The sequence below is a fragment of the Hyalella azteca genome, unplaced genomic scaffold (assembly GCF_000764305.2).
Source record: "Hyalella azteca isolate HAZT.00-mixed unplaced genomic scaffold, Hazt_2.0.2 contig1961, whole genome shotgun sequence".
Lineage (NCBI taxonomy): Eukaryota > Metazoa > Arthropoda > Malacostraca > Amphipoda > Hyalellidae > Hyalella > Hyalella azteca.
This window is the reverse complement of record NW_025932252.1, coordinates 18,173-36,116: the sequence shown is the minus strand read 5'-3', so window position 1 is coordinate 36,116 and position 17,944 is coordinate 18,173. Positions and strand designations below refer to the sequence as shown.

The window sequence follows — 17,944 nt, the reverse complement described above, 5'->3', positions numbered from 1 at the left end:
GATAACAGTCATTGTTGTCTCCAGCAAATATTTATACAGGTCCACCGCATAGACCAACACTCCACAATGTGCTACCAAATGAGTCAAGCATTGTTAGGAAATTCAAATTTAGTATTTTTGTTTTAAGTTTAGAAATGCGGAAGTTAGATTTGTAGGTTTTTGTCCGTCCTTGTCAGTACCGCATTTGGGGTGGATAGCTAGGGTGCGCAGGCTGACAGCGCAGCCGTAGACCAGCAAATTAACGCTCAGTCGCTCAAATCAGCCCTGGAGCCAACATCAACCATCTAAATGCTATAGATATTGTCATCCTGGCACCTAAGCAGCTGTAGTCAATTGACCTATCTCACCACACGAACTTTAAACCAACACTACTCCAGCTGCCAGCACACAAGCTGCTACTCCAAATAGTTAACGGTCAAGACCGTGTTGTTTTCCAATGCTTTATACTTTATACTAGGCTAACCCATACCATCACACCCATCACTTCTTACACATGCTGTTATCCTAAGTGTCCGCTGACCACACTGCATTGCCGCAAATGTGAACCGTACCAAACGCCGGTAATGCGAAATGCGTCATCACCTTAGTGACCTTACAGTCCTTACTTCCTCCGCATTCCGCAAGACGTGAACGGCGGTGAACCCAGCGTCCAGCGACACTGTTTCCCTGCCTTACTATCCCCCAGCATCTTCTTCCCCCATAGTGACAAACTAGAGATCTTTTAGAATCAATTCATTTTTAATTTCCTCATTTACCCAAGATTTAAAACCAATTTCTTATGTATGATAATGCTGGTATCCAGGTCCCAGGATACTTTACTGGTCTACTTATAGGGTTCAAAAATGAACTTGAGGGAGAGTCTAAAAAACTCTCTGCTTTGCCACTATGTCTTCCCCCCACAAGCCACACTTACCCCGACTCCCCACCATTATCGCATGGCTAACTGGAGGCTTTTCTTGCAGACCTTTGATGCTCATCCGAATTAGGTTAGGTTAAGTTAGTTTACAACTCGTATAGATCCTCTTTTCATAGCATAATGCAGTCAACTTGTCAAGTAAGCAGAAACTAAGAAAAGCCGTCTGGCAGTCTGTGAAAAAAGGCAGGGAGACAGGGTAAGCGTGGAGGTAGAGTTATGCCGGGGGAAAACAGCTGCGACAAACGGACGGGCTGGAGTCAGTGGAGTGCTAGCTGTATATCAACAGTGGTATGGCGTAGGGAGTTGCTTACCAAAAATTGTGAGGAGGTTAGAGTTAGACGGCATGGCATAGAGCTGTTGGACAAATGGACGGTTTTAAATACGGCATAGAGACTAGAGGGATTGTATTGGTGGCTTGCTTCTCATTAGCTTGCTGGTTAATTTCCATGAAGGGGATTTGTACCTTAACTACTACCTTTGGCTTTTAACATATAATCCCTTAGTCTACTCTGCCCTTTAGCAGGCTTACGCACGGAGAGGAGGATGAAAAATATGCTGGTCTTGGGCAACACTGGCTTCTGCCTTCTGGCTGCCTGGCATGCATCCCAATAGCTAGAGCCTAGAGGTCATGGTTGAACTACTAGTTCAACGGTTCAACCATGGCTAGAGGTTAGGACTTAGGGGAGCACAGCCGTGGGTAACAAAATTGAAAATTGACTCATAAACAGGCACTGGGCCTAAGGCGCCTAACGCCAACCATCAGCATGCAATATCTACACATAGCCTCAGATCAATGAGCTGTGGGTAACTCCGGCTAACAGTAAATCCGCTGTGCACAACAGTGACAAGACTGACAACACAGGTCACAGCCACTGCTTCACAGCGCCGGAGCGCAACAGGCGACGCAGGTTACGTTAGGAGTAGCTGTTGCCGTAGGGCCTGCTGCGCTCCGGCCTGTGAATGAACTGCGCTGTTGTGGTGGGTACTTTGTGTCAAAAGCCATGAAGATGCCTGGCTGCGTGCCTGCATTACGCTAGGGAAGGTATATGAATCGCACTGTGGACTTTGGCTCTGCTGACCCGAGGTCAGCATAGCCCACGTCCACAGTGTGATTCATATACCTTCCCAAGCGTAACGCAGCCAGGCATCTTCACGGCTTTTGACACACAGTCTCATAGCGCCCACCACAACAGCGCCATTTAGTGATTATGATTGATATACTTTACTGGCCTACTTTATAGGCTAGCATCACCTTGTGGACAAGGGTTGGCTTCCTTGCTGGGACAGTCAGCACAGCAGCCACTGCCAGTTATATTTTTATCAATGCAGTGATACTTCCATATAGCAATGCTTTGCATTCAATGCTTTTTATTTTCTCATTCTGTAACAATTCAATTCATTCTTCTAGTAAAAACATAGGTTATCCCATTCCCAGGAACCATGTGATGTTATTTGGCTGCAAATAACGCATAAAACATTTACCTGTTATCTAGCATGATGGTATGCTGCTATTAATGCTGGCAAAAAAATCTCAAAAATTTTGTTCTTCAAAACACATCACCTACTCACCACTGTGCAGAGAGTGGATGAATATTGCAAGATCTTTGGCAACGCTTCAGTAGCAAAATTTATGCCTTCAGAAGATCTTGCTGACACATTTAGATTGAAATTCTTGCATTTAATATATTTGTCAGTCTTCGGCCAACTATTTGAAAAAAAGTAAGGTTTCCGATATGTTGGATGGATCAGGATGCAGTGAAGCTTGTCCGGAAATCAGTTGCAATGAGCTCCCGCCAAAAAAATGTAAACATCAAGCTTACGATTACGTAGTTGTGGTCACTCACATTAGAGCGGTCAGACTTCATTATTACATGTTCAGTTGACACTTGCTGTACAATCAGACTGTTTTTAGGGTAAAATTAGTTATTTGGTGTAACATGTGCATGCAACCTTGTAAATAAGTTCGTGGCTTGCAAATAGTTTTTCATTACTCAGTGTAAATGGCTTTTCATTAAAAATTACCCGGCGACACATCTTAAAATTACCCGGCGACGCTTAGGGCTTAAAAACCCATATATTGGCGACGCTGCATCCACCCTCTGCGCCCTGGCCTACTCACATGCCAAATAGTTATGAACACCAAACCACAATTCATACACTAAATTTTATTCCTGATTGGAAAACAATTGAAATCAGCCTCCGCTTTTAAAATCAGATTGTGTAAACCCGTAAAACATCTTCATCCACTAGGACTAAATTCAAGGTGTTCAATGTTTTTTCCAGTAACTTTACCACAAATCAATTCACATGAAATGATGAACATTCCCTAATGTTCATGATCTCAGCTTGTACGCAATTAATGTGCAAGTGTATAAATGCAAATCACTAACGATGATTGGTTATTATTTTAGATTTCATACTCAAGCGGAGAACCTATGTGAAAATAAAGTGGACAAAAATTCTGACCTCTCTCCCACGCGCATAATGTCAATAAATCACTTCCATTTCAATTAGCTCTTCATTGCTTTTGATTTGACAAATTTATGCTTTTCAATTGTGCTCAAAATTTGCAGTGAGCTTGCTAGAGAGAATTAAAGTGAAAAAAAAATGATTAAAACACTTGTGCTATCTTATGTCAATAAATTGTCTTTTTTCACATGAACCTCTAAATATAAAATCTACTGTCTGAAAAACATTTTTAGTTATACTTTTTTAACTGGTTCTGCACTTACTTAAAGAATGCTTTGTTTGGGCAGCCTATACCTACTTACAGGGTTGTGTGATTGCTGCTGTCTATTGACTTTGACATCAATGCACATGTGATTCCTCATGCCTACAAAGCACCATGTCAGGTTCTCCACAATCGTCGGTTAGTAGCTCTAATATAATATCAAATCTTCTTTGCGGGCATACAATTAAACAAGGAAAAACTTATGATTGTTAGTTCCACCTATTGCGACAAATAAAATAACATACTTATTGATGAGCTTTTCAAAATTTGATATGTTGGAGTACAAAACTCAATTGAAAAATTCATCACTTTAATCTGTGAATTTTGTGTGGAACCAAATAACTGCTATAATATGCAATAGCATCAAGTTAATGATGTTCTTCAGAGTGATTTTTTATTCTAGAAATTATTAAATGTTGAAAGAGCATGAATTTTTTTATGCCTGTGCTGATAATTAAAATCGATACTAATAATTTTTGTTAAATGAACAGGTAGTGGCAGATGCATAATCACATTGCCTCCATGCACTGGGAATAGGTGCTATAATGTGGTGCCATTTTGTGCAGAGATTTGAAGTTCCCATCAAACATCTGATCCTTAAATCCAATAATCTTACAGATTAACAACTGCGAGAGTGTTCTGAATAAGATCAGCAACCTGTACTGTAACCGACTCCTGAGTGATGTCATTCTGAAAGTTGGACTGCAGGAATACCCAGCTCACCGGCTCATACTCTGTGCTTCATCAGCTGTTTTCCAGGTAATAATAATTTCCCAATTTTTTCCATCTAACCCTAGTTTCCTGTTGGTTTATAGCAGCTGAATTTTCCTGGTCAATTATTTGATACTATTTTTCATACATTGTAACCTAGATTTCTATTTATTTTCAAGGTTATGTTACTCAAACCTGAGTGGTCCGAGAGCTGTGAACAAGTCGTGGTTCTGCATGAAGCTGAAGAGTGTGAACAGCAGTTTGGAACGTTTCTGCAGTACCTCTACACTGGGCGTGTTGTGCTGACTGATGCAACAGTTCTCCCAATACTTGCTCTTGCTGATAAATATAATGTTCAGGTATATATCACATGCATTGCTATGATCAAATGATTCAAATCTTTGAAAAACTCTTGAAAAGCTCAGTAGCTTGTTGAAAATTGTATAAATGTCTAAGCATCTAAATTATTCTGAAATTGTTCATCAAATTTATGTGTTTCTTGTTTTGCGTAGTTAGTTCTAATATTTTCATTAGCTCAAAATAAAGTCTTCTTGTGATTTCATGTAATTTATAAAATGTCTTCCAAGCAAGCAATTAGAGACTAAAACAAACAAGTCAAGGCTTATTTTAAGTCTGCTATTTATTTTAGCTGTGTAAAATCAAAACTTCTTTGAAACTATGAGGTGCTGCCTGTCTACAGTCCCTGACATCACTGACATGTGTGCAGGACTTGCGTGTTGTATGTGGGTCGTACATGAAGCAACATGTGGTATCAGCTGCTGAGCACAATTTTCTGCTCTCGTGGCTGCAGTACTGCTTGGCGTCACAGCACACTGCTGCAGCTACAGCTTGTCTCAATCATTTCAAGTGGAACTTTGAGCAGGTATATATTAAATTTTAACTTGTATACAAGGTCGCACTATATCCAGAGAGTGAGTAAAATTCTCATTGTACATTATTTTTTCATTGGCAAAGGGTTGTGATACAGCTTGAAAATACAGAATGAATTGAGATGAATAGGAAGTTTGTTTATGAATTATTTTTTCAATCATTTGTAGACAAATAATTTCTGTGCTAAACTACCAGCTTGTTTTAACTACCGTAAAATGGGGTAACTTAGACCGGCGGGGTAACTTAGACCACTTTTCGTTTTTTTAACAAAAACCCCCACAACTCAAAAACTATTTGACATAGAAAAATTTTGTCAATGGGCTTATGAGAGGCAAGAGCCAGCAATTTATGGTGAGTGAAGCTAGAGTATAGACCTGTATTTTGCATGTTTCAATTCAAGTTTAATTTAGCTAGTAAAAAAATGGCATCATTTATAAAATAAAAAGTGGTCTAAGTTACCCCATTTTACGGTACAATATATGTACATAGGTATATAATTATGTAACTCCGAAAATCCCTCTCAGGTTGCACGGACGTCAGATTTCTTGAACTGCGATGTGGGACTCCTGACGAGCGTTTTGGCTCAGCATGACTTGGTTGTGCATGATGAGATGACCTTGTACATGTGCGTGTCTGGCCACTATCAAGTCTGCTACAAAATGAATAACCTGCAGATAACAGATTCTCTCTATTTTAAAGTTTTATAACATAGGTGCTTTCAAGTTGATTACTTAAAATTCTTTAATTTGTGAATTGCTTGAATTATAGGAAGTCAAGTTTGTTTTGATGGTTATTCCACTGTGTGCATTATAAACTTATTCTACTTGTTCAGGTATTTGGTCCAGTGGTTGGAGATGCAAAAACATCGATTACTGGCGGAATCTGATTCTGCTGCGAGCAGTCACTGCGCATCCCCCGCGCCTCCATCCTGCCTCATTCAGCCTCCTTTAGTTAAGCTACACCCTAAGCTGCAATTGAAAGAAGAAATAAAGGAAGAATCTAGCCAGTCCTCACCATCCAATTTCTCATTAGAAAAGTCACTGTATAAAAAAGACCACTTAAATAGTGGCACACCAGGAAAACAATCCCATGGCAGGCCCTCGTGTGGAGGCGTGTCTAGAGACTGCAATCAAGGTTGCTTTGATGCCGGTTCTTCAAGGATGTGTCCTCACGCAAGCCATGCTGGAGGCGGGCCTTCGGTGTGTTCATGTAGTGTCTCCTCTCCCTGCTGGCGTGCAAATCATGGGATATCGTTCAATAATATTCCCTCTTGTGCAATGCCGCGAAGTCGCTTTGCCGGGACTCGTTGTTGCTGCTCTAACATGTCAGCGTCTCCCGGGACACAAAATTGCCCCTTACACTCATTTAATGCTTCGTCTTCCAATCTCGCCCATACGTGTTTCTGTAGTCCTTGCCATGTGTGCCAAAATTTACATGCAAACCATTGTGGTCGTTCACAAAGCAGTCATGGCTGCTGCAGTTCGTGGACACAATTGGATTGCACTGCCCATCGTGGACACAGTTTCCCCCCAATTCTTCCATCGCTGAACTGCAATACTTCTGATGAATCCGTTGGAGGTGCATCAGGGTCGTATTTCCCGCCATTCTCGACTAGTCGTCACAAGTCCACAGGGGCTGCACACAACTCGTCGTCATCTCAGCCTTACACGGGGATGTTGTACCTGCGCTGCTCGTCTCCTCTCGTACACGATGCTTCTATTGACGACGATATCGCACAGCAAATAGAAACTCTCACTTATAAGGCATGTGACAGATTTGAATCACCCTAGTGGATGTTGAACGTTGGAAATAAAACTATTTCCTAATCACTGTGTGATGTGGACTTGTGTTATACTTTGACAACAAGATTAGTGATTGCTTATAAATTTTTGAGAATTTGTTATACCTTTGGTCGTTGGTACTTTCTCTCATTGTACCAGAATAACTAAAGATATTCATCTATTTCTCATAAATTAGGCCAAAAAACAATAACGGAAATCAGTAAAGCTTTGCTGCTATTCTATGCTGTATGATTAATCTTTACTTACACTGGCGAGAAGAGCTACTGCTGGCGCAACACAGCTTCATAGAAACGTCTTCTAAGTGTCCATGAATTTGTCTAAATAAGGTTACATTATTTCAGGTGATGTCGTTCGTACGGTTCCCTATGATGACGCCGCGGCAGATCGCTCACCTGTTGCCCCTGCCGCTCACCATCCAGTACAAGGAGTTCTTCATCACACGCATGGCCGTGGGCGTCAACTTCCAATCTGGTGAGCAGGATTTCCTTCGCTGCTGATTTAATCCAGCTCAGTGGAGCGAGCACTCCGCATCTATTACAAGTTCACACTTCGACCTCGGCCTTTCAGACACAGGCCTTGACCTTCCAGACCACGACCTTGACCTTCAGTAAAATGACACGCTTTATCGAGCCACAGGTGGCCCCTCCTGCAGTAATTGTGGTTGTCTAAATTCTGTAACAGCCTCGGCCGCCCACCGTCAAATATTTATCGACCAATGTGTTATATGGGGTTTTTAATTATTGGCATGTTTGACATTTTTCATTTTAAATGATTCTTTCAAATAATGCATGTATAGTTTTCATGTATGAAAATGGGAATTTGAGGTGAACAAGGACTAAGCGTGCTATTTCTGAATTTAAAGAACTGTTTACCATTATTTAGTATGAAGATAAATGTAAATCTGTGCGTGTACAGGCGAATGGTGGCGTCTGAGCGAAGTAATGGAGTGCAAAGACGAGTCCCTACGACTAATGTTCGTCCCTCGCTTGTACACCGCGGAGCTCTGGAGCGCTGGTCTCACCGTAGACAACCTGCCTGCACTGCCGCCCTACCACAGCCGCACCCTCTTCTTCAGCACGCCGGCGTCCGTGTCTGAGCAACAGAACGACGAGCGCCTCGAGTGGATCGTCGAGCTCTACCCCAAGGTAGATTCTTGGCGCCTCTGCTTTGCGCTCAACGCTGGCATCAAATATGCAACAAGTGAAATGATTAGTACTTGGTCCTTGAAAGTGGCGCACCTTTTGTCTATGTTTGACACAGTTTGGCCTCTCAACTAGGCAAATCAGTGTTACGTCCACTCTCTGTTCGCACTGTGGGTAAGAAAGTGCGTTACTATTTGGACAATATGACTCATTCAATTTCTGATTGTGTACACTTGCATATGTCCTTTGCCATTCAGAGCGCTGAGTCGTTTGTGTTCAAGTTGCACTCGTTAATCTTATGACGAGTTCAGGACTTCCTAGTCCACGGTCGTGCGGATGCGCCGCCTTCGTCATCTCTTCCATCTCCAAGTCGTCGATAGGCAGGTCGCCCAGCCCTCGGGTCGCGGAGTTAACGTTGAACGTGTTCCGTCTATCTTCCCTTGCCCTCGTGTGGGCCATCTGATGCAAAATGCAGTTGCTTGCCACTTGCTGAGTCGACTCTTGAATGTCGCAAAGGTGAATTCTCCTCCTATCAGCACTTTAGGCGGGGCATAGAACAGCCTCGGTCCTGTCACGGACAGTGATCCCTCACGAAGAGTCTGCACTCTGGCCGCAGCTCGGTTATTAAATGGAGGAATCCTGCATAGTTTCCCCTCCTTTTGTTGTAATACGTCACTATTTTGGAGGTCTCGCATTCAAATTTGTGAGCAAGACCGGTTATTATCTTCCAAGTGTACAGTATGATATGCCTCTCTCTTCTATCCAGTGAGAACAGCCCCAGGTGCTTCAGCCTTCCCCAGTAGTTCAGTACCATCTCTTTCATACCGCTGAATCTGGACGTGAAGGTCCGCTGGAATGACTCCAGTCTCCGCACCGCGCCCGCTGTTACCGGCGCCCAAATGTGACAGCAATACTCAATATCGGAGAGCACGAGGGCTCTGAAGAGCGTAATCATTGGTGCTGCTTCTCGTTCGGAATATCCACCAGATCCACCCCATCCGTTGTCTGCCTCGTGCAATTTCCTAGATTTGATCATTGAACGTGGCTTCAGTACTCATCAACACTCCGAGATCTCGAACAAGCTGCTCCTCTTCAATTTCTGTGCCATCTGATGTCAAGTAGAGATGTGGCATCCTGATCTCTGTGCCAACTCTCTATCTCATTACTTCGAACTTTGTGCTTTTGAATTGCATATTATTCACTAGGTCCCAATCATAGATTGTTGACGAGTCATCCTGTAGCCTCTTGCAGTCTAGGTCGTCGGTGATCCTCATTAGCACACTCGTATCATCTGCAAATGACGATGTACATGAGTGGGTAAGTTAGGAGTCGATGTCGGCAATGAGGATGAGGAAGAAGATCGGTCCGAGCATAGAACCTTGAGGCACTCCGTTTTTCACCTTCGCTTCTCTCGATTTCAAGTTTACAATTGCGACAGCTCGTACTCTATCTGTAAGGAAGCTGTGGATCCACCTCAACAGGCTTCCTCCGACCCCCAACAGCCTCAGCTTTTTAAAGAGCACCCCATGGTCAACTTTGTCAAAGGCTTTAGCAAAGTCCAGGTATACCACGTCTACGCCAGCTCTCTCTTGTAGGGCCACAAGGCGATGATGGTACTCTAATAACTGCGACAAACAGGAACAATTTCGCCGGAAACCATATTGATCGTTACTATACAGTTTGGCCTCTTCCAAACACTTAGCAAGCCTTCTGGCCACTACCTTCGCAAATACCTTGATCACCTGTGAGGTTAAGGTCGCAGGTCTAATTTTGGGGTCTGTCCCTCGGACCTCCGTTGTGGATTGGTGTTATCAGTCCCACTTTCAGGCCCTCAGGAACAATTCTCTGCATCAACGAGGTTTTTGAGAGCATTGTGAGCGGTTTTTTCATTGATGTTTAATCTCCGACACACTTCTTTAGCAATACTGCCGGAACTCCACCCCCAGCCCCCTCCATCTGGAAGCTCCTGGAGGACTTCAATTTCAGTCTCCTGTCTAGAGTAGCGGGGGTTACTAAACACTGATTCAAACTGCGCTCTCGGTAACTCGTACACATGCCCTGATCATCTGCAATGAGGGCATCGTTATCCTTCAGCGGGCCCGCTGGCGTCTTTATTTTGGCCTTGGACTGGGCGTATTTGAAAAAAACCTGGGATAATCTCTGATGACCTTAATCATTCGTTCCTCGGCAGTTTGTTCTTCCATCCTGTGCGAGTCCTGCAACCTGAGTTCGGTTTTCTTGTGAAAATCTACTTGTCTCTGTCTTCTCATATCACTAGTGCAGTTAGCTATTTGTTTATTTGATCGTGTTCGTTTTCACATGAGGATTCGTCGGTGTCTCGGAATGCTGCAAACTTTAGGGCCCCTTCTCATCGGAGTATGACGTACACATTCCTGCGCTAGATTCTCGCCAAGTTTTGTGTAAATTTCATCTGAATTCTTCTCCCGAAAATCCGGTCCTCAATCAATATCTGCTACTTCGTTTCTAATTGCCTCCCAGTCTGTTCTTTGATCGTGAAAGTCAAGTCCTGCCAGTCCCTCTTGGAGTATTCACCTGAGCTGATTTTCAATTCCAATTGTCCTATCCTCGATCACCAGACAGTTGTCAGACTGTGAAGTCTTTTCCAATCAAACTCGACCACCATTCTTTCATTGTTAGTAAAGAAGGGATTAAGGATATTGTGCTCCCTTGTTGGCACCCGTATCTGCTGACTTATTAAGTGTTCCTCAGCAAACTGCGCTAGTTTTTCTTCCTGACTTTTGTCGTGGCCTTCACCGTCCAAACCCTTCTGGGTTTGTCCAAGGGATACGTGGTAGGCTGAAGGCTCTCTCTCCCATTATCAGGTTAGAGGAAGGATCTTCCAGTTCCTAGAGGATTTCGTTAAAATTTACCGACGGACAAGCAGGTGGTCTATACACTATAGCTATGCAGAAGTCGAGATATTTAGTGTGGAGTAGTACATGTTCAACAAATCACTCCGAGTTTCCAGATTTCGATCTCAATTCCCCCGTACTTTTTGCGAGGGAGTTTCTAAGGTAAACAATTACTCCTCCCTTCTTCCTCCCTCCCATTCTGTCCGCACGATAATGTTGGAATCCTTCCATTGCAATTTCGGCATCAAGGATATATTTTCTTATGCGACTCAGTTAGTGCAATCATCAAGATCCCGCCCTCGTCGGCCATCTCTTTCAGCAAGCCAATCTTATGACGCGCTCTTCGTGGTAGAGCCCCTCGATGTTGGCCAGCAGAATGCCAGGTGTTCTTACCTGCAGCGACACCGCTCTGCCAGGAATCTCTGGACCAGGAGCTCGTTCTGGAATTTTATCAGTTCTAACTGATGCATCTGGTGTTTCATTTGCTCCCTCATGTCTAAAAAATATAGCGCATTTGCATCATATGACAGAGAGCGCATTTTCTCGTCGACGAAAACATGAAGTCACGGACGGACAGACAGACGGACATGGCGAGCACAATAGTGCATTTTTTTCATAAATGAGGAAATGCGCTGAAAAGCACCGAGTCTGACCTCTTGCCCGCCTCGTGCTTCTCTGTCCCAAATGATTGGTTGATTTACTTAGTCCTCTCTGATACTCATTGGACTCAGCTCATCCCTGCTCATAATTTTCAGCTCATCACCGCTCTTTCCAACGGTGTTGGAAAGAGCATTGTCCCCAGAGCATTGTCCTGTTGTCCCTGCGCTCGTAGGGCCTGCCGTGCGGTGGACATCGTCATTCGTTGTGAGAGTGTAGCTTTGGTGCTACCTCCGCTGTGTGTTTTTCCAAATCGTTTTGTTCAGTTCAACGATAGTTGTCTTTGGCGAAATCCTCCCTATTTTTGACGCACCAGCACAGCATAGGGTGGTAAAGGGAAGGAATCCTTACCCTTTTTGCATCCTCGTGGATGACAGCTTCGACAGTCAAAGGATTTATAACAAATTCTGGGATCTGTAAATCTACATCCTTCACCCTTTTTCCGTGTTCACATTTCAGTTGAAGGTATTTCCAGCAAATATATTTTCTAACACGGGGCCTTCCTGAAAGCATATTAGTATCTTGGGAGGATGGTAAGATCGGGAAGGAATTAATGTTCCTTCTCGATCGGGAACCGATCTTATGTTTCGTGGAACTAACGTTTCTAATGTTGCATTTGTTTAATATACAAGTAGTAATCTGTATAGAATAACAAAAACGTGTTTTTTGTAGGGTGTGTGGTTCCGCAAGTATTTTCTGATCGTGTGGCAAGGAACTGTTGAAGTGCCCGAAGTGATTCTCCGGACGGTGCGTCTGAGCATCACCCACAACACCGCCAACGCCGTCGCCGCCCCCGACAAGGGCTCCTCTGCTCCTGCCCCCAGTCCCAGAGTGCGGTGAGTCTTGCCGCTCAGTCATACTGACGGCTTGTCTTGATGGCGGTACCTGTCTTGATGGTGGTGCTTGTCTTGATGGCGGTGCTTGTCTTGATGGTGGTGCTTGTCTTGATGGCGGTGGTGCTTGTCTTGATGATGGTGCTTGTCTTGATGGCGGTGCTTGTCTTGATGATGGTGCTTGTCTTGATGGCGGTGCTTGTCTTGATGATGGCGGTGCTTGTCTTGATGGTGGTGCTTGTCTTGATGGCGGTGGTGCTTGTCTTGATGGTGGTGCTTGTCTTGATGATGGCGGTGCTTATCTTGATGGTGGTGCTTGTCTTGATGGTGGTTCTTGTCTTGATGGTGGTGCTTGTCTTGATGGTGGTGCTTGTCTTGGAGGTGGTGCTTGTCTTGATGGTGGTGGTGCTTGTCTTGATGGCGGTGGTGCTTGTCTTGATGGCGGTGGTGGTGCTTGTCTTGATGGCGGTGGTGCTTGTCTTGATGGTGTTGACGATGGTGCTTGTCTTGGTTGTGATGGTACTTGCCTGTCTTGATGATGGTGGTGATGTTGCTTGTCTTGATGATGGTGGTGATGTTGCTTGTCTTGATGATGGTGGCGGTGCTTGTCATGATGATATTTTTAGTGGTTGTGATGATGTTGGTGGTGCATGTGATATAGTGGTTTTCGTGGTTGTTATGTTGTTAATGGTGACGGGGTGATGGTTGTGATAGTGTTATCCTCAATTGTTCCAAGATCATGCTAAGTTTGTAACACCAAATCCCCCGTCTGCTAGAAGAATATATTTGCCACGGTTCCTATGTGCTCATGAATGGGGAATACATCTAATGTAAACTGGGATATGGATATCTTGTTTGTTGTTATGGATCACAGATCCTGTTGAGCGTCAGTGACCAAGACGAGATGGACATTTTATATATTGAAAATATTCTGGCTAGATAGTTCAGTAACATGATGCTGCTCGATTGCTGTCCATTGAACTAGTCCAATGACGGATCTCCGCCGAGATGTAATTACTTTTTAACCATAAAGTTTACGACGGAAATCAATCAGTCTCTCAAAAAGGCTTCTCCCACTTCTGGCACAAGCCTACTTGCAGGATAGCACTCGTTGTCTGGCAAAATATTTAGCAACAAATAACTAGAGAAATTACTCTATGTTGATATGTAGAAAATCATTAAAAATATATCTTAGGTTAAATGTTTATTCTTCTCGCTGCGTTTTAACAATGATAAGTTTGCTCATCTCGTGTAAGTGTAGCTCTTTTCATAGTCTTTGCTGAAGTTTAGGTTTGTCCCTCCATTATGACCATAGCTGCTGTATAATAGGCCTCTACGGGAGGCAGACAAGAACCAGTTCTGTTAGCGTCACTTCGGAATAACTAAAGCTGCTATTGCGTGCACAGGCTGGCTGTACTCGTATCGGCATATAGTAACGGCGTCGAATTCGTCTCGCACGTCGTCACCAAGAACCACATCTTCTCCCCTGACGACTGCCTCCTCAACATGGACGATATCTTGCCATTTGATTCTCTCAACGACCCTAAGGTGAACACAGAGGCCCGCATTGTTTTATTATCGTTATATTCTACCTTGAGATTTTCTTGATAATTCAAGGTGTAGGGAGAACGATTGAGACCGGTCCTGAACGGTATTGAGACCGGTCCTGAACGGTATTGAGACCGGTGCTGAACGGTATTGAGACCGGTCCTGAACGGTATTCATCGTCGGTTTTAGAATATCAAGTTTAACAGCTAATCAAATAAGATATATTATTGCCTGATCTGTTTTGGCGGTTACAAAATGTTTTTGATGATCTAGCATTGCGTTGATGATGTCTGCTGCTTGACCATTGTTACTGTAATTAAAGCAAATAGATTGGTATTTTAACGATTTTTTTAAACATCTTACAATTTTTATTCGTGTGGTAGGATTCCGTTCCCCTTTACATAATTGCTGTGAATACTTGTGATGATTGAAATCACTTTAAATATGCTCTGCTCAATAGTAGTTAACATAATCTTGATCTAAGAATCGTTACCTTGCACTCTCTCTCCTAAATTACTCTTCGCTCCCAGGTGTGCTCATATATTATTGCATGTAACCAGATTATGACTCTTAGATTGCTTTACTCTTGGTAACTGATGGGCAGGTGGCAGCTCAGTACCTGCTCCCTCCATGCGACTCCCTCAAGCTGCAAGTCGTCATCAGCCCACTGTCTGCTCCAGCCTTCATTCCGTCTGTTTCTTCGTAATCTTTCTTCTTTAGTAAATTGTTTGTAGATTTTCCCAATGAAGAACACTAGTTATGCTCCTCGACCAGTTGACGGATATTTTTTCCCACAATGTTTGTTGATTTGGAATTGTTTCTCTAGATGAACAAAACGCAGCGAATTTCAAACAAGGCAGGTTGTGATGTTAAGAGAAAGGTTGTGAATGTTGGAAAAATTTTATTTTCGCTCGGTTTAGTTTTCCAACAGATAGCAATTTGTTATTATTATTTAACAAATTTCATGTGTTTCCCGTTAGGAATCGCAACAGGAATTTTTCATTATTAACCTGAGTAAATCTGGTCGCGTCAAGTTTTGCATCAACAACGAACATGATGGAAACCTCTTTAGAAGCTTACTCTCTATTGAGTGTTCAACAGACTCAGAGCATACTAATTACTGAGATGGCAAATTCTTCGTCTCCGAAATTTTGTCATTCTCAAAAATCTTCCTTGCGCCCATTTGATATTAAATGTAATAAGACGTAGTATTGATGTTTTTAAAGCGTTTTTCAGCCGAACATTGTCATCATAGCTTTGTCAACGGTGTGCCATTCATCTTGCTATTATTCTCGCGTACACTAGTTCTCGAAATTGCATCTCTATGAGAGATGGTCTTCTAGCTTCGCTTCAGCCTACACATGCTTAAAGTACGCATTGTGCACAAGAACTTTTACATTGTAAAGAGTATTTTTATGATTTTTTTATTACTTATTTATTTCATTCAAATTTTTATGTTTATTTATTCTTTGAAGTGGTTTTGACCATGTTTTATTTTAGACTTGAATTTACTGTGCAATAATTATTGAAATTTTACAAGTATCATTCTTATTTGCGAAATTATTGTGCAAATGTACCTACTTTACTTTTTCATTTGTCCATGCAGCAAGATAGTTCTGTCCCTTATGGTACCATTAGGCTTTCAAGAAGTCCTGGCAACGCATTTCACTCATTACTATCTATGCAATTTAGCCAGTGGTTATACGATTTTTATTTAAAGTTCATTCTTCATAGTTTTGGGGAATTGGATTTGAATTGGATACCATTGCATATTTTCGGTTATAAAATTGGGACAATTTGAATTGGATGGAGAGTAATTAACATTCTATCCAATTCAAAATTAAACATCAATGGATGCACTGGTGTTGGTGTCACTCGTGGAAGTGGCAGTTTTCCTCCGGTGAATTTAGAAGTGACATGGTTATGGGTGTAGTTTCTATATCCTTCGACTGGCGATAATGCGGGAAAGGCCTGCGCAGCTTTTTCCCCACGATAGTCGAACGTCATCGGCCCGTGAGCATTTTCCTAGGAACCAGCTCCTGGTTCTAAAAAATTCCCGGCCACGTGACACACTTCATGCTTGAGTGTGTCCGGTAATCCTACCTAGTGGAGAGATGGACAACACAACGGCGGGCGAGCGTCGAGATGGGCGCGTGTCATCGTCTTTCAATATCGCCGGGCCATCGAACTCGTCGCTCAATTCGCTAGTTAAATTGACGGATAGTTCATAGTAGCACTTGTAACGACTGGAGAGATAATATAACAGCTCACATAGGTCATTTTGTCGGAAATTAATTCGATAGCATCTACATTTGCACATCGTTTGTCAACATACTCGGACAAGGATGTTATGAACCTTGGAACCTTATTGGGGACTGGATTGAATTTATCAAATATCACTCCATTGATGCAACGAATTGTTGCTTAGATCATCTGTGAATTTTCTATTTCTAGGTATAGCTGAAATTGCTAATTTTTTAAGTAAAACGAAAACAATCCTGAAACAACTGAGCAATTCTTTTTATGACGCGTTATATCTGCAATATAGTATTTTATCGAGAACACTTCCATCACTTACCTGAATAAATTTATTGCAGGGTGAATTGCCAACCGGGAGAATTTCTCTTGAGCAATCAATTTATCGTCAGACTGTGATTTCGGGACGATGGAGGGAATTTCCGTTATTTTATAGCGCCGCATGATATACGTGAAAGCCAAAATTTATTATTTATATTGGCATCATATGGGCGAGGTTCTTATAACTGGATGTCTGCACACTTGAAGAAGTCGATCTGATTAATTCAAAAATTGGAGCATTCGTCCGTTGCACCGTTGAATCGTCCAATTAACTGGCCGCAAGAATTGCAGCATTAAAACCAAGCCGATTGCTCATATTATTTGGCCGTTACCAGACATGTTTTACATTAGTAAACTGAAAAATTTTGGAATCAATATGCTTCAATGAATAATTTATTTTATTATAGTTATGCTATCACCAATCACAGATGTCCTATGGGATTTCGCGCTCCTAGGGGGACTGTTCCTGAGCGCCCCACCGCTGAGCTCGCGGTGCCTGACTGCAGGTCTCAGTTGTGGGGTTAAGTTATTATGTAGGTAGGATTCCTTACATTTCCCTTCTCTGTCTCTCTCGTGCGGGTGGCCGACGTCCCGTGTAAGCTACCTCTTGTGTCTTCGTTTCTGTTACTTTTCACCTGTCCCTCCTTGTCACTTCGTCTCTTTGAGATGCTAACGCTGCTTCTTTCGAGCCAGCTTCAGCGATCTGGACATAAGAGACCTTCCGCCCCTTGTGGGTGATGACCTATTTTTGATTTGAGAAACTTTTGATAATTGAGACCTTCCCCCTCTTTGGTGATGTTCAACATGACTTTCGGTGCGAGATAGCTAAATAGCTGAAGCGCTAGTAACAAACAAATTTAGTAACAAATGTACATATGGCCACTAAACAACTAACTAACTAACTATCACCAATCATTCAATACCATGCCATTAATTTACCCATACAGTCTTTGTTAGGTTAATTAACACATCTAAATATTAATATTCAATACCTCGTTGTAATTGAGATATTTTGGGAATAATATTTTCAGAATTTCCTCAGAAGTAGGTAGTTGTGCTCGAGAGAAAAAAAAAATAAACCACGGCAAATGGATTTCACTGATCAATACGATAGGGAGCATCAATGGAATGATATTCAGTATGAAAATGCACTTGGCAGGGTGACCCAGCGGTGTTCAGAGTACCAAGATTGGAGCAGAGAGGTGCGGGTTCGATCCCAGCTCTGTGCGCAGTTTCTGGTCAGAATCTTCAGTTCAGAAATCA

General features: G+C 42.7%; 1 protein-coding gene across 1 annotated transcript; it reads left to right on the top strand.

Annotated features, from left to right (window-relative positions):
- The first annotated feature begins 3,600 nt into the window (after positions 1-3,600).
- Positions 3,601-16,028, top strand: LOC108667324. The gene is made up of 11 exons (XM_018154340.2): positions 3,601-3,785; positions 4,266-4,406; positions 4,538-4,717; positions 5,086-5,241; positions 5,774-5,874; positions 6,082-7,012; positions 7,393-7,522; positions 7,967-8,196; positions 12,396-12,559; positions 13,963-14,104; positions 14,709-16,028. Exons 1-11 carry the CDS (start codon positions 3,762-3,764, stop codon positions 14,808-14,810), a joined length of 2,301 nt encoding a protein of 766 aa, XP_018009829.1. The 5' UTR covers positions 3,601-3,761; the 3' UTR covers positions 14,811-16,028.
- Positions 16,029-17,944: the final 1,916 nt, after the last annotated feature.

What these genes read in the sequence shown, in the direction of transcription:
- LOC108667324 (XM_018154340.2), top strand. Translation starts at nt 3,762, where the DNA reads ATGTCAGGTTCTCCACAATCGTCG. An exon ending in CAGGTTCTCCACAATCGTCG is followed by an intron (nt 3,786 to 4,265) that starts GTTAGTAGCTCT and finishes ATAATCTTACAG; the next exon opens with ATTAACAACTGCGAGAGTGT. An exon ending in GGGCGTCAACTTCCAATCTG is followed by an intron (nt 7,523 to 7,966) that starts GTGAGCAGGATT and finishes GTGCGTGTACAG; the next exon opens with GCGAATGGTGGCGTCTGAGC.